General features: G+C 41.2%; 2 protein-coding genes and 1 pseudogene across 2 annotated transcripts in view; 1 reads left to right on the top strand and 2 right to left on the bottom strand.

Annotated features, from left to right (window-relative positions):
• Hebp2 (heme binding protein 2) lies at positions 1–6403 on the bottom strand. The gene is made up of 4 exons (XM_004846074.4): positions 6268–6403; positions 5662–5797; positions 4867–5047; positions 1–314 (listed from the first exon to the last, which is right to left on the bottom strand). The coding sequence occupies exons 1-4, from the start codon at positions 6367–6369 to the stop codon at positions 116–118; spliced, it is 618 nt and encodes a 205-aa protein (XP_004846131.1). The 5' UTR covers positions 6370–6403; the 3' UTR covers positions 1–115.
• Positions 6368–22355, top strand: part of LOC147824213 (uncharacterized) — a 55906-nt gene continuing 39918 nt past the window's right edge. Inside the window, exon 1 of the mRNA XM_087190029.1 lies at positions 6368–19733. Coding sequence (XP_087046155.1) covers positions 6368–6802 — 435 coding nt within the window. The 3' untranslated portion in view covers positions 6803–19733. The remainder of the gene's footprint in view (positions 19734–22355) is intronic.
• On the bottom strand, positions 19727–22178 carry LOC110349492 (tumor protein D52 pseudogene; annotated as a pseudogene).

The raw sequence follows: 22355 nt of genomic DNA, 5'->3' as shown, positions 1-22355 counted from the left end.
TAATAGTAGCAGCTGCAAAAGATCATTTATTTTTGTGTTCAACTGAATTTCACCTCTCAGGCCTAAGGTCTCATAATTCCACTCAGGATACAGCAGTGAACTTCCATTCACTGTCTCATTCATTTGCTTTGAAGGGTTTGTTTTTCTGAATCAACCACACTTCATTATTTTTGTCAAGCAATCTGAAAGGACTGTTGTAGCCTGCAGTGTAGAAAACTTTTTCATCGAAGACTTTTCCTTCTTCCCTCAAAATACTTGCTAATGTCAAAAGCTGTTCTTGATTCTTTTGGGCGCTACAGAATCCCTCGAAACACCTACAAAGGAGAAGGTAAATAAACATAAATGACTTTGTTTTGCTTTTGTGTTTCAGTCAGGTCTTGCTATGTAGTTCAGGCTGACCTTGAACTCACGACATAGCCCAGGCTGGCCTCACGTGCTGGGATTACAGTGTGTGCCACCATAATGACGTGACTATCAGTCTGAGAAGGACAACAGGAGCTGCACCCTGAATGCTGGAGGACATGCGGCTTCCAAGTTGCTGTGCTGCCCTTCCCTCCCTGTGGTTCCATTTCATGTGGCCTCAGACCCACTGAGGAAGCTCAGGGGGACACCCAAGTCCCAGCTGTTGACAGGCAAACCTGCAACTTACACAATCTCATGTGCTCAAACCCTGTGCTTCTGAAACTTGCTATACCTTGTGAAAATGCAGATTCAGGAGGTTTTGGGTAGGACCTAACAGTGTGTTTTTAGCAAGTATCCAAATGCTGCTGGTTGAGACTGCACTAAAACCTGTAGCTGGGATTACAGGTGCACTCCATGCACCCTGCTCAGACCTCTTTATTTTCTGTTAAACATTCACCCTTTCTTTCTCTCCTTGGGCAAAGAATAGGTACCGGGTCGCAGATGAATATGACACAGTTTAGACCTCATTTATGGGTTAACAAAAGAGACCAACATTTTAACTGCTCTCTCTATACATCCTGAGAAGAACCGTAATGGAAGTGAGACCAAAGCGTGGTGGGAGCACCAAGGATATGAAGGGATGTGGGGCACGGGGTGTCCATCTGAGCTGGGCTGCAAAGCAGGATGGTTTTGCTGAACAAAGAAAGGGGAGGGATAAGAAAAGGATCAGAAGTCTAGACTGAGGCCGCAGAGGTGAGTGGAAGCCAGAAGGAAATCCCTGGTATCCCGGCCAAAGCCCTTGCAGAATATTCCGAGGCATGCTGAGCAGAAGGCAGATCATCTGATCAGATGTGGGTAAGAACACAGGCAGAGAGAAGGAACCAAGATTGGAGGGCAGCAGCTTGTTAGGAGGCCGCTGTAAGGATGGGGAAGAAAAGATTTCAAAGAAAGGCAGGAAAGAGAACAAAAATTTAAGTATAGACGTTAAAGTATGTAAACCAAAGTATTCTGAGATCAAATCCTAACACCACACTGGCCTGGCTGAGCTGCTGGCACGCAAGCCTGATAAATTTGATTTTGACGAGTAGGAATAAGAAACACTGAAAGACAAATGTATTCCTAACATGCCTTCTTTGGTAAAGCTTCCTCAGAAATGTGGCAATGCAAGAAATCAATCTTACCATGCTTCATGTAAGATGTAAACTCTCAAAGGTACATGTCTGTTTTATTCAGCAATGTTGCTACAGCTAGAATCATTCTTGGCACATAGCTCCCTTAGATCCACAGAGTAAATCTAGCTGTCTCTGTGTGCTCATGTGTATAAAACAGACCACGGCCGGTGAGTTGATCAGACTCTTCTATCGTCTTCATCACGGAGACTTAATATAATTCTGAGCCATATGTTAAGGAACATTTTGCTTCCCAGATTTATTAATTTCCTTATGAAGAGCCAACACAGATCCCGCTTTTTCCTTGACAAGAAATCTTGAACTCTCTAATTAGAAGTCATCTTCTGTTCTCTGAAAACATGTTGTTCTGCAATGATCTATCCACCACTTGTTCTGTACATAGATTATTCCTCCCCACCCGCACACATCTGCCTCGCTTGACATGTGACAGATGTCATATTCCCAAGGGAGTTATAGTCCGTGAATAGGACATTATAACTCAGCATAATCATAATAATAGAAGGAAGGACATCAAGGACAGAATGGCTGGCTGGAGAATCTGAGTGTAAGATGTGCATGTCCCAAGTGTTTTACATAAATTAGATTTTTACTGTAGCCCATGAGACAGGTAAGTACTGTGATCATATATATTTGACAAATGAGGACAGCTGACAAGGAAAAGCTGTCCAACTTGCATGGGGGTCCAAGGTAAGAGATATGAAGAACACGGCTGCTTCCATGAAGGATGGGAAGGTCACAGGAGCGGTTGCAAATCTCAGCCAGAGGGCTGCTACGCAGGGCGGGGGATACTACAAAGGGACTGTGGGCCCTCTGGACAACCTGGGCTTCCCCCTGACACCAACAGGACACCCACAGAGGATTTCAAATGGAGCAGGAGATTGGGGAGGGTGGTGTTATAAGAAAGACCACAGTTCTGGGGGGGAAGAGTTCTGAAATGAAGCAGTTAAGAAAGAATTCACCAGCCCGGTGTCTTCTGGGAGTGGCGGCCATTGCGCTGAGAGCAGGGCAGACAGAAATGACTTACTCAACTGTGGTGCGTGTGAGGGTCTGAGGAAGTCACAGGATGGACAGAAGGGGACAGAATTACAAGGCACATTCTGAGGTAAAGAGGCCTGGTATGGGAATCAGTTGTTTGGATGAGTGTGCTAATGAGGACCATAAAGTCCCTGCTGGGGAGGCTGCCTGCCCAGACAGCTGCTTTCCTGAGACTGGCACAGGAAGCTCAGAGGTTGAGGACTGGCAGAGAACTTGGCTAAAATGTGTTCATGTCCTACTGTTACATGGACAGTAGACCTTGTGAGTGATGAGAAACAGGGTATTTGGCTGAACAAATCTCTAAGCAAAATGCTGAAGATGTGTTCTGGCTGCTTATAGTAATGTACAAGACAGAGAAACAATTTAAAAACAAAATTTTTAACTAGAAGGAAAGCAGAAGTTGAACAGTGGGAAAATTCTTAGCCTAGCCGTATTAAATGAAGTGAAAATATTGTTCAGGAGAGCAGAAAGGTGTGGCCAAGCAACACTGAGAAGGAATAAGCTTGGTACTGCCATCCAGATCAAAGCCAGGACTCTACTGTCCAGGAATGAGCTCGAAGGCATTTCAGAGGTTATCAAAGGCCGTCCACCATCACAGCCAGGGCAGGGTCACCACAGAGTGATTAGTAACAAGTCTTAAGATTGGGGTCCATTAACAGATGAGTGGATAAAGAAAATGCTGTGTTTACACACAATGGAGTACTACTCTGCCATAAAGAAAGACAAACGAGTCATTTGGAAGAAAATGGATGCACCTCCAGACCATAATGCTAAGTGAAATAAATCAGACACATAAGCTTAAGTATCACATAGTTTCTCTTATATAGAGAAACCCAAATTATAAACAAAGAGCAAAATGATAATAGGAAGTAGGGAGACAGATCTTTCTCAGATGGGAAGGGGATCGAGAGATGGGGGGAAGGGTGGGAAATGGATGAGAAAAGGAATTGAGATGTGTCATGTATCAATTCCACACAAGGAGTATAAACATACACTGCAAACATGCTGCACCACCACTACTACTACTACTACTACTACTAGAATCAGAGATCTATAAAAACCTTGAAAAGAAAAAGACTGGGGTCTTAGTGGGACTTGCTATCCATTTCCTCTTGCCCATCTCTCCCTTTAGAATGGGAATGTCCAGCCCTGCTGCTGTTATTTTGAAAGCACAGAACATGTTGACTTCACACATTCACTGAAGAGAATTTGCCTCAGGATGAATCATACCTTGAGTCTCACCAGGATGTGATTTAGATGCTATTTAGATGAGACGCTGGAGTGTAGACTTTTGAGTCGATGCTGAAATGGGTTAAGATGTGAAAGGCTGCCAAGGTGGGACAAATGCATTTGATATTTGAGAAAATTATGGGACAAAATACTCTGGAGTGAATGTCTCTCTCATGCTGAAATCCTCATCACAAATGTGATTGTATCAGGTGGATGGGGCTTTGGGGGTGAATAGATTATGAGGGTGGAGCCCTCATGAACTGAATTAGTGCCCTTCTAAAAGAGCTCATTGCTTCTTCTACCATGTAAGGACACAGCAAGAAGGTACCATCTATGAATCAGCATAGTCCCTCATCAGTCACTAACACTGCTAGTGCCTTGAACTGGTACTTCCCAGCTTCCAGAAATATTAAAAATAAATTTCTTGGGCTGGGGATTTAGCTCAGTGGTTCCGGCACCTGCCGCGCAATCGCAAAGTCCTGAGTTCAATCACCGGTACCAAAAAATAAATAAATAAAATAAATTTCTCATTTTTATAAGCTACCCAGTCTATAGTATGTTGATATAGCAAGCAGGTGACTTTATCTGACCAACAGACTAAGACTATTTTTTTTTTTTGGTACTAGGGATCAAACTTGGGTCCTTGTGCTTGCACAGCAGGCAGCAATACCACTGAGCTAAATCCCCAGTCTATTTTTAAGATATTTTTGTGTACGTCTATCTAGATTACAGGTCAGAGCAGCCTTATGTTTCAGGGTATATAATCTGTACTGGGTTTTATATGTAGAGGATATGCAACACACTTCTCATTAAAAGGATTGATATCTTGAAACAGACCTTAGGAACATTTCAAACCAAGCCAGTTGAGAAACACCATGAAATAAACGCTTTTGACCTGTTGTTATGGAAGGGTGAACAGCCTGGTGAAATTGCACAGGAGCTAAACGGGGAGGGAACGCAAGTGAAGAAAGACAGCAGTCAGCAGGGCTGTAAATTATCTGCCACTTACCGTGCAAACACAGTCATTTTGGCTCTATCTTCAATGAAGACATCTGACTCTGAGGGCCTGGGCGGATCAGATTGCTGCTCAGAGGGGATGTACAAGGAAATGGTAATGGTAGACTCACTGAAAGGACCGGGGCCAGGCTCCACGTAGCTCAACACTGGGGCCGTCATCTTTATCTTCATCCCTGTACCATAAAAATGAAAGCAAATTTAAAATATATACACAGCTGGTTTTAAAATCTTAACCTTTTTTGATCTGAGTTTCTTGATTTACTTTATAGTAGTCATGCAAAATTTACCTTTAAGTTAATTTTCATCTTTAAAAATATAGGGCTCAAATGACTCAATTATTCAGGGCCCATATTAAACACTTCCTATCCTATTAATATTTTTGGTTAATAAATTCTTTATTCTTGGAGATCAAAGGGGAAATTAGCCGTAACGTTTTTTCCTTTACAATTTACCATGAGACCTGCTAAACAATATACATTTTGGCCTGACCCAAAAGTGGTGACTTGAGTGAGATTCCTAATCTTGCATATCTTCCCAACCCTACCAGTCACCAGATTATCCTGAAGAATTAGCCATGGGAAAGGACTTCTCCTGGCGTCCACCTGGCAGAACCAGGGGAAGCGCTAAGGGTCTCAAAGAGAGCCCTTGTCTGAAAACATTAGATCTTTGATAACCTGTTATTTTCCTACTATAAAAGGTCTTTCTTTAATAAGCTAAAATGCAGTAATAAACCCGGAGTCTCAGCCACAGTATTTACACATAATTACGAGGAAAACTGCAGTTTTACCTTTCTCGTTTTTGCCTTGAATGTAGCTGTTCAGTTTTGTAAAGCCAGTCTGGACGGCTGAATCCCAGTCCATGGACTCCACACAAGTGCTGACCCACTTGGCGGGGCCGTAGTGTCGTATCTCATAACTTCCGGGCTACAGTGGAACGCAGAAAACTTCCAGAAGCAATTCTAAGACAGCAGGGGGTGAGATGCACCCACATGGGCACCTCATTTCTGGCCTACCTGGGGCGGGCCTAGCTAGGGGCTGCTGCCCAGGATCCCCCCTGAGGTCCCCCCCCCCCCCCCGGCCGAGGTTCCCGTCCTGGGAATCAGGGACAGCAACAACCCTGCCCCATACGCTTTGGGACTCCGTTTGGGCTTAAAAGAAACAAGCATCCGTGATACCCCTAACTCGGGGGTGCCATCTCGGGCTCGCCCTGCAGAGACCAGAAACGGAGGTGCTGCCCACTCACCGGGGGTGCAGCTCACCCCCCCCCCCCGAATAATCCCTTTCGCGCACGATCGGAGTTAGGGGCTAGGACTTTTTACTTAACCCTCTGGCTTCGCTTCAAAGCAGCCCTCCCAGGGCCCCGGCCAGCCCCCACCACCGCGAGAGGCGCCTACCTGCGCGCCCGCGTCCTCCGGGGCCTCCCAGTCCGGCGTCTCCACCGCCTGCGCCGCCGTGCCCTCGGCTACCACGGGCTCGGGCTCCAGCATTGCGGCCATGGGCGGCGCCGAAGCTCTGGGACACCGCCGGCCAGCTGCGCCCAGCCCGGCGCGCACCAGGACCGCCGCTCCTGGCAGCCGAGGTCGCCGAGTCCCCGCCCCGCGGACACACGCTCAGCCCGCAGTGCGGGACGCGCCCGGGGCTGTGTCGCAAGGGGCCGCGGCGGCCGCTGGGGTCTGGGCCTGGGTCGGCCCCGCAGGGCGGCCGAGCCTCCGAGGGGGACCGCGGACCCGCTGCACGCGGCTACCTTTGGGGTCCCTCTGCGCCCACCCTTGGTCTGCGAGGAACAGGCAGGCCGAGGTACGCCCCGTGGGTGGACCGGGGAAACCGGTCGGGGCGCCTTTCCTGGGCACCCCGCCTGCGAGCGCCCTGCAGGTCGCCTGCGCCCCAGGAAGGCGGAGGAGGCGCCCGAGCCCCATCGTGGCTCCCTGACTGCGCCCCCTGCCTGGTCCGGGCGCTCCTCGCGTGGGTGCCGTCCGGGATCCAGCCAGGGGCGAGCGGCCCCACTCACACGTACAGGCACCTCGAGTCTCAAACAGCCTTCGGGGCCCCTCGCGAGACAAGGTGGGTGTGGTCTCAGCGACTCTGGGAGAACCTTCAACTGTCCTGCTTCCTTGACCTCTCGCAGCTATGGCCCCGGACTCCCCGAGTCGTCCCACCGGGACTAGGGGATGGGGAAGGACAGACTGTAGTGTTTTTTAGAAATTCTGGTTAGATGTCTTATTTTCTTCTAACAGATTTATTGATAATTCACATACCATACAATTCGCCTCCTTCAAGTGCCGGGCCTGTTGAAGTACACCTGTAATCCCATCACTTGGGAGGCTGACGCAGAAGGATCACTGCGAATTTGAGGCCAGCCTGGGCTGGACTGCGTAGTGAGTTCAAGGCCGGCCTGAACTACATTATGCTATTCAGTGGTTTAGTATAGTCACAGAACCCCAACCCTCACAAAGTTAGGTCGTTTGCATTACAGCCCCTCTCGCTTGAAAACGACCCATCCCATTACCCTGCCCCCCATCTTCCGGATCCCAAACTAGGCAACCCCTGTAAGGTAAGCACCTGCGGTCCGTCCCTATAGGTTTGACTGCTACATTCCGGATATTCCATGTAAATGGAGGCATGACAGCTTGGGATTCTTTGTGACTAGCTTCCTTCACTTAAAATATTTCCACGGTGGACCCATGTGATCGCATATGTCAGCACTTTAATCCTTTTATGGCTAAATAATATGTCACTGTATAAATACTTTGTGTATTCATCCCTTAGTGGACATTCGGATTTCCCCCAACTTTTGGCTATTATAAAATAATGCTACTATAAACATACGTGTACAGGTTTCTTTGTGGATATATTTTCATCTCTCTTGGGTAAGTACTCAGGAGTGGAATTGCTAGTAACTCTATATTTAACTTTTTATATTGTTTTCTCACCATTTGACGTTCTCACCAGCAGCAGAGTATGTGTGTTCTATTTCTTTATGTTCTCACCAACACTGTTTATTGTCTCCCTTTGTTATAATAATAATACTATTATTATTAATATTATTATAATCATCCTGTGTGTGCACCTATTGCTTTAATTTTTTTGAGGTACAATTCGTATTACATAAAATTTATTGTTTAAAAATCTACAATTCACGGTCGGGGATGTAGCTCAGCAGCACAGTGCCTGCCTGGCAAGCAAGAGGTCCTGAGTTCGATTCCCAGTACCAAAAAAAAAGTCTACAACTCAGTGTTTTTAAAAGTATAATCACTATGTCATACAACCATCACTTCTATCTAATACACGTATACCTCTTCCGCATTGGTTCTGCCAACCCTTGGCATCCACTAATCTAGTTTCTTTCTCTATAGCTTTGGCTAACCTGGACATTTCATATAAGTGGAATCATGTAATCTTTTGTGTAACTGCCTAGCAAAAGATGCACCCATAGTGTTTTGAAGATTCATTCATGTGGTAGCATTACTAGTACTTTTTTTCTTCTTATTGCTGGAAAATATCCCACCATATGGGCTGAGCACTTCAAAAGCAATTGATGTCCTCTCTTTCCCTTGCCCTTCCCTGCCTGAACAACTATGCAATGTCCTGAGAACACAGGACACTTTCTGGTGGTTACATCAAATCCATTATTATGCAGAGTTAAGCTTGAATCATTTAGTGAAGCCTCAATAAAGAATTTCTACTTTTTTTTTTTTGGTACCGGGGATCGCTTGCACTCGCAAAGAAGGTGGTGGAACCACTGAGCTAAATCCCAGGCCCTCTACTTATTTTTTAAAATAGCCTGCTTATTTTAACTGTGTAACAGATGTGATTCATTGCTTAGGTGACTTTGCAAAGTTGAGAATATAATTATACTTTATGGCAGGTGTTTTTTTTAAAGAGACGAAGGAATTTACATTGTTGGTTAAAACATTTGTTTTTCCTTTATCTGCAGAATATCTTTCATAGTTATCAATAGTTTTTTTTAAGAGAGCATTTCATTTGCAGAAAAACTGGCTAATTTTAGAAACATTCTTGTTATAGATGTGGCATATACAATCAGTGAAGAGAACAGCAGGTGATGAGGCTGAATTTTCTATATTTAAGGGTAGTAATTAGTCATATAAAAGAACAGAAGGAAAGAAAAGGTTGTATTTCAAATTAATGAGATTTTGTTAGAACAAATTTAATTTCAGAAAGCTCAAGTTTTACACGCATATTTCACAATAATCAAGTCAGGTTTCTGGTTGATGCATTATGATTAAATTGATCTGTTAGCTCATACTTAATCTTTATGTGACACTATGACTCAGATACTTTTAGATAAGGTTTATAAAATATTTTGAGATAAGTTCTGTTTTTCCACATTGCAAAGTCCACAAAGTGGACCGTAAGTGTGTGTGTGCACACATGTGTGTGGGTGTTACCTAAATACCCAAATGTCTCTTGTTTGTTTTCAAATAATCCCTATGTGCGATTATGGAGCACTGTTTTAGGAGCAGATATCTAGTGGCTGTGTTGGTCCTGAACGACTAAGGTGTGCTGTGGGTCCCCCTCGGGTCTCACTGGCTTTCAGCAACAGCTCCTGCAAAAAATCTTCCCTGTTCTCTATCCTTAAGGTCCTCACAGTCTTCACTGGGTCTGGGGGCCCCTCCAGGACAGCCTCTTGCCATGCCATGGTGCTGTGTAGACCCTTATATCAACAGGGCCTCCAAGATCAGCCCAGCCAGGGAACGTTGGCTCAAGGAGTCGATCAGCCAGAATTACAGCTGATTCTCTGAGTCCATGGGACATTCCATAAAGTCGCTTCAAACACTGAAGTCATGAGTCCAGAACTGTTGCTGGTAGAGGAACTACAGAATTGGGTTTTTATGAGCCTCTAGCTACCAATTTATATGTAACCTGGTTTTGTGTGTCTTTCTGTGTAAAATGCCTATTTATATATATTGTTCCTTCGTCAATATTGAACTCACAACCAACATTATAACCCAAGCCTGAGTGAAGCTTCTCTAACGTTTATTTTCTCTGTGAGGTTCTTAACAGACTTCTTACACTTAGAAACACTGGACAGCATTGCAGCACCATGCCTAGGGGTCATTTTAAACAATCAGATCACCAACCTAAAAGGACAAGAATGTGAAACACACACCACTAAAGAGACCGTGGACGGACATCCTTTCAGTTAGAGTATGAGAGCAGAAAGAACCAGGCCCCGCCTCTTCTGTCTCCGCGGAAGCGTGTGCAGGGCCCCTCAAGTATTTTGCTGCTCTGTACTTCCGTGAGTGACTGGCAAGTGCTGTGGGTATTGATCGTGGAATTACAAGTATATTTTAGCAAGTAGGCAAATTTGCACATGGAGACTCTGTGACTAATGAGGATCAAGTAGAAATGCTTCTTGCAGTAAATTCTCTAAGTTGCTTCTATCCCTGTTTCATTGGCCAAAGCAAGTTTCAGACCTTGACTCACCTGGGGGATGTGCAAAAGTGTGACCAGCCTGTGTTCTCCAAGAACTCAGAGTACTTGGGAAAAGCACTGTTTTCTCTTTTTTTTTGCGGTACCGGGGATCAAACCCAGGACCTTGTGCTTCCGAAGCAGGTGCGGTGCCACTGAGCTAAATCCCCGGCCCAAGCACTGTTTATAATACTAAATCCCTTATTGATTATTCTATAAAGGATTTATTTCCCATAAAATATACTTCAAAAATACTTCATTGCCATGAATTTCGTTAGTGAATGCAAATACATTGCTTCTAATAAGGCCATGAAAGAAGGTATGAAAGAATTTTAAAGAGATTTGTAGTTAACCCGTTTTTGCATCCAGTGAATTAGTTCTACAGTTCTTAAAAATAATTTTAGTTCTTAAAAATAATCTTACTTAGTACTTGGTTAATTTACATCCTTATTTTATCTCTATTAGGTTACTCATGTTGAAAAATATTTCCAGTAAGTAGAGCTTGAATTAATGGTATTTGTCATGAATTATCTTATTTTAGAGACTGCTTCCATTTGATTGTTAATTATTTACATACCAAATTAAATACTGTCTTGTTGGTTGTTGCTTAAAAAATAATAATTTATTTCCTGAAGGTGGTTGCAGTGTTATTTCCCATCCAACATGCTGTTCCGATGACAGGGCTGTAATATATGCATCCTTGAGTCTTGTTAGCTGAGGTCCCAGAGATCAAGGGGCAGGTGCCACCTATTGCTGCAGTGTGAACAGAATTTGTGAGGATAAAAAAGGATAAATAAAATGACTATTTTTCTGATGCTAAGTTTGGGCTGATCGGTATGTTTTCTAGGAACAATAACTTGAAGACTGTTTACTCTGGATAAGGCAGCGGTAGGTGTTGGTGGGTTTTAGCAATGAGTAAGAGTTGGTCCTGGCATTCATGTGTCTCACTGCCATCGGTTCCTCTGAGGTCATTCTTGGACCCGCACCATAATTACATGTTTGGTCTTCTATGCTTTCCATTGTCTCGAACATGATAACTGTAAAATAGGTAGCAACTTGGCATCCCAACAAGAAGTATAATCCTTTCGTTTGGTTGGTTTCTCCTTTAATTTTGATAAGAATTATAATACTCATCTAATGTTTAGACCCAAAACAATTTACAGAAGCCCGTTTTACACTAAGCACATTGCTCAGTGCCTGGTAGATGCATGATTGCTTGGTAAATGTTGAATGAATGCTGGTCATAGACTGTATCAGATACACAGAAAGTGCTTGAGTGTTTTCAGGAGCATCTGTGAACAAATCCCCTTTCTTAGGTGCCACAGAAATGAAGGGACAGTGATGAAATTGTAGGGTGGATGATGAGAAACCTAGAATCTAGAGCTAAAAATGCTCTTGAAAATTAAAACATCAATTTTAATCAGAGTGAGGCTTGATATAATTTCTGAGACTGTGGTAGGTGTTTATGTAAAAAGAGAACGTCCATACTGATTTTATTTTATTTTGGTACTGGGGATCAAACTCAGGAGCTTGTGCTTGTGAGAGCAGGCAGTGGCACCACTGAGCTAAATCCCTGACCCAAGACAGCTATACTGATTTTAAAGGGTTCATGCTTTAGAGTAAAAGTAGATGACTGAATATATCACAAGAGGATAGTGCACATTCTCAAAACAATTTATAAGAAACTAAATCCTTATGTGCTTAAAAGGAAATATTTCTAGTAGATCACTTGATTAAAGATATTTCCTAAAAATGCAGGCAGTCAAGGGGTTAAGGGTTCTCTTAACCTCCTCCCTGTGCAGCTTCCACTGTTGCTGAAGAATAATCACACTTTCCTTAATTGGGACAAATTAAAGAATTGTCTTGTATTCCCGTATTTCTTGACAATGGTTTTTGTAGGACTATGCATTTATTCATCATATATATTTCCACCTGTGCTGTTAACTTAGAAAAAAGCATACATTAAAGAGACCTCAAAAAACAAGGATAACCATGTAGAAAAAAGAATTGGCAGGAACTGGGCTTGACTCCTCAGTGACCTTTTGAGAACAGAGGTGCTCTGGAGGCGCACTGTCCTCACTTCCTGGAAGATGAGCTCCAGTCGTGAACATACTGTGTTCCAGTGGGTTCTCAGCCAGCGTATGGGTCCTGCATTCTGGCTCCTTAGGTGGCTGTACACCTGAGTCTATTTGGGTTTGCATGACAGAATGAGATATGGCATGAAAGAGGTAGCTGGCGATTAAAAATTGACTCTAAGATGGAGAAAAAGGGTAGCTGTAATGCCTAGGACATTTCATCTTCTAGATCAGTGCTTCTCAAGTTAGTTTTTTTTGTTGTTGTGTTTTGTTTTGTTTTTGGTACAGGAGATTGAACTCTGGACCTTCTGCTTGCGAGGCAGGCGGCAGAACCACTGAGCTAAATCCCTGGCCCTCAAGTTAGTTTTGATGAAAGATCATCTATTAATTTTTTAAATTTCTAATTCATCATAAACGAGTATGTGGTTCTATTTGCACAAAACTATTTGCAGCTCATGCTATATGCTTCTTAACTCACAAGTTCTACAATAATTTAACTGGTCTAGAACAGTATCAGCAAAATGAGCCCATTGATCACATCTATGGGGTTTTTTTTTGTACCGGGGATTGAACTCAGGACCTTGTGCTTGTGAGGCAGGCACGGTGCCACTGAGCTAAATCCTTGGCACGCATGGGTTTTTAAAAAAGATTAAGTTTCTATAAATGTCTCTAAACACTTTCAGTTGTTCTAATTATCTGATCTCATACTGGTAAGGAGTTTGTGAGCCAGTACCAGTTCATGGATCATGCTTTGAAGAATTCTAAATTAGATGACTGTCCCTGTCCCTTGCACCTGATAAGGGTCTCCAAGTACTCTGCCTTGTAGTACTTATAAGGTTAACTCTCTGGATACCTGGTTTGTACTTACAGTTAAGGAAGATTATTACTTATTAACATGGTGGATATGATATTATTTTTGAATAATTTGTATTCCATGCTGATTATTTATAGGTATATAAATTCATATTTAAATAATTTATAAAAATTATTTTGGCTTGGTTGTACTATTCATTTATGTAATATTCGGGAAGATGGGTTCCTCCCTGCCCAGGTTCATAATTTATTTTACAAAGTAACTATCACCTGGTGGGCTGACATTAGCTTATCCAGGCATGAGATCTTGATGGAATCTACTCATGTTGCTTTCACAGTTGAGGTTCCTTTAGAACGTCCCTTGACAAATAGGACATTTAAAGAAATGCCTCTGGATGTGGCTATTACATAATTCACTCTACTTGTCAAAGTGTAAGTGATACAGTATTTCTAATATCAGTGAAAAAGACTTTGACATCATATTCTGGTCCTGCTATGATTTCAGTTTTCCTGCAGTCACAAACTGTGCAGCATGAGTCCTTCCAGTGGTCAGCGTACCTTCCATTAGGTTAGAAGAAGGAAACTCCTTCCTGTCTTAAATTCATGTTCAAGAATCTGGCTTTTCATATGAGCTCTGTCACTTCCTGGTTGTGTGGCCTTGGGCTCATGATTCAGCCTTACCTAATCTGTTTTATTTGTACAAATGGAAGTTAGGTGTATTTGTACAAATATAAATCACCTGTGATTTTAAGGATTCTAAGAGGCAATGCCTCATTATCTTTTGCCCTCAAACCCCGCATGTTATGTGCTGATAAATGGTAGTTACCAGTGTAGGCTTTTAAAAATAAAAACCCTGGGCCATTTCATTAAAAGTTAAAATCGGAACATACCAGGTCCCCTGACCACTGGACACAAGTGTGTCATGTTCTTATACATTCTGCCTCTAGAAGAAAACTTATCAAGACCACACAAGCTTAAATATTGCATGGTTTCTCTTATATGAGAAGCCTAAAATATAAATGAAGAGCAAAATAAATGATAGATAATATGATGTAGGAAGATCTTTTTCAGATGGGAAGGGGCACAAAAGATGAAGGGAGAGGGCAAGGAGGGAAGAAAAGGGAATGGAAAAAAAGAATCAAAAGAAAAAATGGAAATAGAACTTTTGTAAATGGGCAGGGGACCAAGAATTGGAAGGAGCAGGGAGGGATGGGAGGGGCAGGGACAAAAGGAGAATGAAGATGTGTTCCGTACACACACCCACTCCCCATGATAAACGTAATCAACACGTGTGAATATAAAATCTTTTTTTTTTTTGGTCCCGGGGATCAAACTTGGGACCTTGCACTTGTGAGGCAGGTGGCGGAACCACTGAGCCAAATCCCCAGCCCTTAAAGAAAGCTTTTTAAAAAGATCACTTGATAACTTTTTGTTGTAGTGACGTTAACAAATTGGGAGCAAGGGAAGGAGCAAAGGTGTGACTAGAACTATGAAGCAAGCCTAGGAAAGACTGTGTAGGTCTTATTTTTAAGGAAACAGGAGAAATTCTTATTTCCTTTGGGGGGAAAATCCGATTTCTCTCATGTCCTTGCCTAAAGTTTGCTTGCATTGCATGGGAATAGCCATGCTCCAGGGTTACTTTCTGACTGTTGTGGGCCCAGGCACTTTTGCCTTGGTGGGTTCCTTGCTCCATACTAAAATTATAATGTATACTAATTATATTTTACGATTCACAGCAAAATGGAGTAGAAGATGCCTGCCTCCACACACGCAGCACCGGCCATGGGCATCTTGCACTGCAGTGGCCCATCTGTTATGGGTGATGAACCTACACTGACTCATCACTGTTACCCATAGTCTACAGTTCACATCAGGAGTCACTCTTGGTGGTGTGCATTTTATGGGTTTGGATAGACCTATTAATGACGTGTGGTCACCATTGTTGTATCATACAAAATAGTTTCACTGCCCTAAAAATACTCTATGTTGTGTCTCTTCATCCTTCCTTTGGCAGTTACTGATGTTTTTATTCTGTCCATAGTTTTGTCTTTTCTAGAATGTCATATAGTTGGAATCATACAGTATGATTTTAATGATTGCTTCTTTCATTTTGTGCTGTGTATTGAAGGTTTCTGTGTATCTTTTCTTGGCTTGATAGGTGCTGAATAATATTTAGGTGTTGAATAATATTTATTCTACCTGCTGAATGCTCTTTCCTTATCCGAATGTATCAAAGTTTATCGAATCACTTGCTGAAGGACATCTTGATTGCTTCTGAGTTTTGGTAATTGTAAACAAAACTGCTATAAATATGTGTGTGTGTGTGTGGGTTATTGTATAGACATAAGTTTTCAACTCATTTAGATAAATATAAGGAGTGCGATTGCTGGATGAAAATGTGTTTACTTTTGTAAGACTGCCAAACTGTCTTCCAAATGGTGGCACCATTTTGTATTCCTATCAACAACGAGAGTATCTTGTCAGCATTTGGTGTTGTTAGTATTTTGAGTTTCACTATTGTAAGCACACAGAAGCATCTTCTTGTTTTAGTATGCACTTCCCTCATCAGATAGGATTTGGAGCAACCTGCATATGCTTATTTGCTATCCATAGGTATTTTTGGGTGAGATGTCTTAGGATTTTGCCCATTTTAAAAATTGAATTATTCTAATGGGGAAAAAATAAGAACCAAGATGCATTATGTGAAGGTACAATTCCCAATGAGAAATGCAATTGTGTTGTGTACCTACAATGTACCAGTAAAAGAATTTAATACAAAAAAAATTGAATTATTCTTCTTTTGATTGTAGAGTTTTAAGAGTCCTTTGTATATTTTGGATAATAGTCCATCATCAGATATCTCTTGTAAATATTTCCTCCCAAGTTTGTCTTCTTATTTCGGCAGTCTCTTTCTCAAAGCAAAAAAGTTTTAATTTTAATAAACTCCAACTTATTCATTATGCCTTTCATAGATTGTGGTTTTGGTGTTATATCTAATAAGTCATTGCTATACCTAAGGTTATCTAGGTTTTCTTTTATCTTCTAGGGGTTTTATAGTTTTGCATTTTACATATAGGTCTATATATCCATTTTGAATTAATTTTAGTAGAGGATGAAGGTCTGTATCTAGGTTTCTTTTTTAAATCTGGAAATCTAGTAGTTGTAGCACCATTTGTTTAAAAGACCCTTCTCCATTGTACTGCCTTTGCTTCTTTGTCTCCTATCAACTCACTATTTCGGGGTGGGTTTATTTCTGGAATTTGTATTCTGTTCCAAAGTTAGTGCTCTGACTTAGTTCTTTTCAACATAGTATGGGCTATTCTGGGTGATTTGCCTCTCTACATAAAGTTTACAATCAGTTTGTTGATAGCCACAAAATAACTTGCAGAAATTTTGATTGGGATCGTGTGACACTTATAGGTAAGTTAGGAAGAATTGACATCCAGACAATATTGAATTTTCCTATTTATGAAACTTAAATATCTCTTTGCTTATTTAGATCTTTGATATCTTTCATAAGAATTTTATTGGGCCAAGAATTTAACTTAGTGGTTCCGCCGCCTGGCTAGAAAGCGCAAGGACCCAAGTTTGATCCCTGGTACCCACCCCAAAAAAGAATTTTATCATTGTCTTCATATAGATCGTGTATATATTTTTCAGATTTACATCAAAGTGTTTACTTTAGAGAGTGCTAATATGAATAGTATTGTATTTTAATTTCAAATTCCATTTGATCATTGCTGGCATATAGAAAAATGGTTGAATTTTGAATATTAAACTTACATCTTAATAGTTGTCAACTCTTTTGGAATGTCTACATAGATACTCATATCATCTGCAAACCAGTTTTATTTTCTCACTTCTAATCTGTGTATACTGTGTCTCCTTTTTGTCTTACTGCAGTATGTAGGACTCCCACTGTGATGTAAAAAGAAGTGGTGAGAAGGAGCATCCTTGTCTTGTACTGAATCTTAGAAGGAAACCTTCTGGTTTCTCACTAATTAGGTATGATGTCAGTCGTTGGCTTTTTGTAGATGTTATTTATCAAGTTGGGCACCTTCTCTATTTCTAGTTTGCTGATAATTTTTATTATGGAGGGGTATTACCTTCTGGCACATGCTTTTGTGCATTTATTGATATGACCATGTAATTTTTTTCTTTAACCTGTTCATGTGATGGATTTAATTAATCGAGTTTTAAATGTTAAACCAGTTTTGCATACTTAGGATTAAATCTCTCTTGGCTGTGGTGTATAATATATAATAATTATTTTTATTCATTATTAGAATGATTTGATTTGCTAATATTTTGTTGAGAATTTTGCATCGTGTTCATGAGAGATATTGGTCTGTTGCTTTGGTTTTTTATAATGCCTTTCTTGGTTTTGGTACCAGGATAGTGCTGGGATCACAGAATGAATTAGGAAGTACTCCCTCAGCTTCCATATTCTGGAATAGATTACAGAGAACTCTTGCCATAGCTTCTTTAAACGTTTGACAGAATTCCCTACTGAAGCCATCTGGGTCTGTTGCCTCCCATTTTGGAAGGTTATTAATTATTGATTCAATTTCTTACCTTCATAGTTTTAAATGGGCATCTCCTATATTTTATTTTCTCTCATTTGTTGGCATATCAAATATTTTTCTGCTGTTGGGAATTGAACCCAGGTCCTTGAGCAAGTGCTCTACCACAGAGCTACACATGCAGTTGAATCAATTAAACTTATTATTTTTTTTTAGTTTTAGGAGTTGTCATAGAGTTTGCATTATATATTTACAACTAACCCAAGTTGTATTGAAGATAACACTATACCATTTCATTGGTAGTGCAAGTGTCATAAAATAACACACTTTGGGTTCCTTTCTTCTGTCCTGTGTATATTGCTGTCCTTCATTTTACCTACACAGAAGGATACATAATCATATACATTGTTGCTATTGTTATTTTCAACAGATGGTACCTATTAGATTAATAAGAAAAATAAGAGAAATGTTTTTATTTGCTCTTATTTATTTCTGCTCTAATCTTCTCCCTGAGGTTAGAGATTAGGGTTAGATCTGAGTTTCTGATCTTTATCATGTTACTTCTTTCTGGGACTTTTTTTTTTGGTACAGGGGATCGAACTCGGGACCTTGTGCTTGCGAGGCAGGTGGCAGGACCACTGAGCTGAATCCCTGGCCCTGCCTTAATTTTTATCTGAGAATGTCTTCATTTCTCCTTCATTTTTAAAAGAATAATTATGCAGGTTACAGAATTCTTTCAACACTAGATACTTTGCTGTACCCTGCTTGCTTGCATGAAAATTTGGATGTAATTCTTATCTTTGCTCCTAAATAGGGTATTCTTTTACTTTGGCTTCTCCTAATACTGATTACTTTGGCTTAGATTTTCCACATTTGAGTACGATATAGTTTGGGCACATTTATCTTGCTTGATGTTCTCTGAACTTCCAGCATCTTCGGTTTGGTGTCTATAATTTGGGGGAAATATGTAGTTATTACTTCAAATACTTCTGGTGTTCCTTCCTCCTTTTTATGCATATGTTACACCATTTGTTATCCCACAGTTCTTGGATATTCTATTCCTTTTTTTCAGTTTCCTTTTCTCTTTGGTTTTCAGTTTTCAAAGTTTCTTTTGACATAGCCTCAAACTCAAGTGCTCTCTTCAGCTGTATCTAGTCTGTTAATGAGCCCATTAAAACCATTCTCCATTTGTGTTAGTGTTTTGAATCTGCAGGACTTATTAGTTTTAATTCTGTCTTCAGCTGTTCATCTCTCTGCTGATGTTACTTTCTGTTCTTACCTGCTATTTACTTTTCCACTAGGACCCTTAGAATCTTATCATAGTTGTTTTACATTTCTGGCCTGGTAATTTCAACATCTTTGCCAGCTCTGAGGCTTGCTCTTCTAGCTGTGGGATTTTGCCACCTAGTATATCTTTACTGTTTTGTTGAAAGGTGGATCAGATGCCCTGGGTGAAAGGAGCTCTGGTACCTGGAGCTGTAGCAACGTGGTGGTACCAGGCCTGGGGGGAGAGGGATTTAGTTCTGTGATTGGGTCTCAGGCTTTTCTGGATCCTTTGCTGCAGGACTGAGAACTTCACAAGTGCTTCTCAGATTTCTTCTGCTCTCAGGTGGGTTGGGATGGCTAGAGGGGGTGGCATTGAGTGTGTCCTTCAACCACGGATAGAGAGCTGAAGTTGGGAATTCCCTTCCCTTGGGTAATCAGGCTCTGATAAACCTTTGGTGGTTAGGCCTTAATGAGGGGCAGGCCTTATTAAGAAGGATAGAGTGTTCTGCTGCATTTCAAAATGTTTGCTTCACTGCCAGAAGTGCAAAGAGATTTTGCTCTGTCGTCAATATGAGAACTTGGCAGTGCTCCTGGAGATAAAGTTACAAAACTGTGGGTCTTTCGGTAGAAAAAAATTTAACTCTGAGACTTGTCCACTCAGAGCCTCCAGCAATTTGTCCATTATAATTCAGGTTTTTCTACCTCAGCACTGGTTCCTGGATGTTTCAACTTGTGGATGTTTCAGCTGCTCAGGTATGTTGTCATTCTCTGTGTCCACCCATCTTTCTAACAGGGCAGTGCTTTGCCCTGTGACTTCCATTGGATCTAAGCAGAGTTGCTGAGATTCTAGTTTGGTCAGCTTTTTATTATTTTTAGGACCCCTCCCAAGCTCTTTATGTGCAGATTCCTTTTCCAAAAATGATGACTCAAAGATATTTTCTGGGTCTGGTATGGATTTTAGTACAAATGGCCACATTCTATTAACCAATTTTATTATTTTTTTACTGATATGCAGAATTTATTAAGCTTTCCACATGTAATAGAGCATAGTTTCATTTGGATCCAAAGTGCTAACAAAAGCTCTAGCTATCAAGAATGGCAGCACGTCATTTTATAACAATCAACATTGTGGCTTTTCAAATTTGGTTTTCAGAATTTATCTTCAAGTAAATCTAGTCATGCTTTTAAAAATTGCTTTAGGTCACTCCAAGCTTGGCAGTTAACATTTGGCATAAACAAGAAAACAATCCCAATTTGATAACAGGTAACATTGTAGGCCATAAACATACAGCATAAGGAAGTGGTGGTGTAAGTCAGTAGTTATTAAGTTACTAGGGTACCTTGGCCTCTATGTACAGGGTTTGATTCACCAGCCTGGACACCTAGTTTTCAAAGTAGGAGCAATGTCTACAGTATCATTTCTCACATTGCAAACAAGTAGAGAATGAGGAATTCTTTTTTTTTTTTGGTACTGGGGACTGAATTTGGGACCTTGCGCTTGCGAGGCAGGCGGTGGAACCACTGAGCTAAATGAATTCATTTTTATTAATAAATTACACCCTCAGGAGTTATCACCAATGCTTTAGTATAAAAACGTTCAAATTATATCGGTCATAACTGTGTGCTTATTTTAAAAGGTGCTAAATGGATTAAATGGAGACAGGAATGCTTCCTCTAATGTGATTGATCTTACCATGTTTACAGCTATCAAGAGCTACAACACTTCAGGTGTTTGAACTGAACATTGATGAGCATTCTTATATTTCAACCTGATATGCTAGACTCTGTTATTTGGTCAACTGTCCATTTACTCTGAAATTAAAATTTTAATATTGTCAAAAGTTGATATAAGTGGCATAATAACAAATATGCTGAAATGGTTATAGTCACAAGTGGCAGTTAACAAAGATATGGGGAGAGCCCACTCCCAAGTCACCCAGTAGTTGGAATTACTGTATATACTGTCACGCAACTATAACAAATTGGATTTAAAGCTGTTTACTTTAGTCTGGCATCTTCACACACCCAAAATATGTACCTTATATGAAAACAGTGTTTATTCAAAAACAAATTTTTTGTAGCTGTGAAGTTCTTCCCTTAAATCTAAATAAAATGGCACAGAAACTTTTAATAACCAGGACTCAGAAAATTTAAAAGAATAATTTGAGTTAGGAATCAAATATACAGAGTCAAAGAAGGAAAAAAAAATCATCTAGAAGACAAAAATCCAAGTAGCATCTCAGATGCAAAGCAATTTTGTAAAGTAGGAAAGCAATGTGATCACCTGCAGCTTCTCAGATCATTCTAGCAAGTATCTCCAGGTACCACCTGTGTCTGTATAATAGTATTTCCCTAAATAAAGGGCCTGAATGCACGTTCAGTGTGTTTCCTGTGAGTAGAAGCGAAGATATTTTCATTTTGTTTAACTCACAAACTATTTGGTCAAAGAAATATGTAAAGCTAAATAAAAGCACATCTGGTAGAAATCCATAGCAATGAATGTTGACAAGATGTGCTTGGATCTTGCTTGCAGCATCTGGCAGTGGGTAGTGGGACAAAGGTAGCAATCTCGCAGGCTCTCCTGTGTCTGTTCTGGAGGTGGCTCCGTGGCGGTGGCATCAGCATTTGCAGTTGAATTCAAGACTTCTCCAAAATCATCGCCAGCAGGCGTGGTTCCCCTTACTTTAGACTTTAAGTTTTCAACCTTTTCTTCAAATGACTTGAAAGTTGGGGAGTTTTTTACGTCTTCCAGCTTTTTGGTGATAACAGAGCCAACAGATGCAAAGGCTGCTGAAGCCTTCTGTCCAGCCTGAGATAAGGTTTCAGAGGTCTTCTGTATGTGGACATGGCTGTCACATCCTGCCACCCTTTGGCAATGTTTTGCTTTAGCTCCTGTAGTGAACCAATGCCAAGTTTCTGCTTGATCTCTGCTTGATGCTTCTCTTTTGCTGTTAACACTTGAGACAGAGTTTGGATTTCTTCCACCTTTGCCAGCTCTCTTCTCAGCTCATCCTGCTCCTCTTCCGAGAGGGTCTCTGTAGCACTGAGCATGGCTGCAGCATCTTCTCCTTCCTCAGGTACTGGGTCTGTCCTCAGTAAACCTTGCTCACCGCAGTCCATGTCTCCACCAGCCGCCTGAGTCCCCTGTGCCCGCCGCCTGCTGCCACTGCCCCCCAATTTTATTATTTTCCTTCCCATTTCTAATTTTTTCCCAGGTAAGATTTTTTTCTTCCCTAATACTTCTTAGCAGTTAACAACTCTGCTATCTTTCCTGGAATACTAATAACCAGTACTCTCTGTGTTTGCCACTTGTGTCAGCATTTAAACAAGCATGTACTGTTGACATGGTTGTTCCTCATGTCCTGCTCGAAAATC

The sequence above is a fragment of the Heterocephalus glaber genome, unplaced genomic scaffold (genome assembly GCF_053883595.1).
Source record: "Heterocephalus glaber isolate CG9 unplaced genomic scaffold, H.glaber_assembly_v1.0 deba00001550, whole genome shotgun sequence".
Classification (NCBI taxonomy): domain Eukaryota; kingdom Metazoa; phylum Chordata; class Mammalia; order Rodentia; family Bathyergidae; genus Heterocephalus; species Heterocephalus glaber.
The sequence above is the reverse complement of the archived record's forward strand: the minus strand, read 5'-3'. Positions and strand labels throughout refer to the sequence as shown.

Coding starts and splice junctions, on each gene's coding strand:
- Hebp2 (XM_004846074.4), bottom strand. CDS start 6,369: ATGGCCGCAATGCTGGAGCCCGAGCCCGTGGTAGCCGAGGGCACGGCG. Junction 5,798..6,267: donor CGGAGGACGCGGGCGCGCAG/GTAGGCGCCTCT, acceptor GTTCCACTGTAG/CCCGGAAGTTATGAGATACG. Junction 315..4,866: donor AAAATGACTGTGTTTGCACG/GTAAGTGGCAGA, acceptor TCTCCTTTGTAG/GTGTTTCGAGGGATTCTGTA.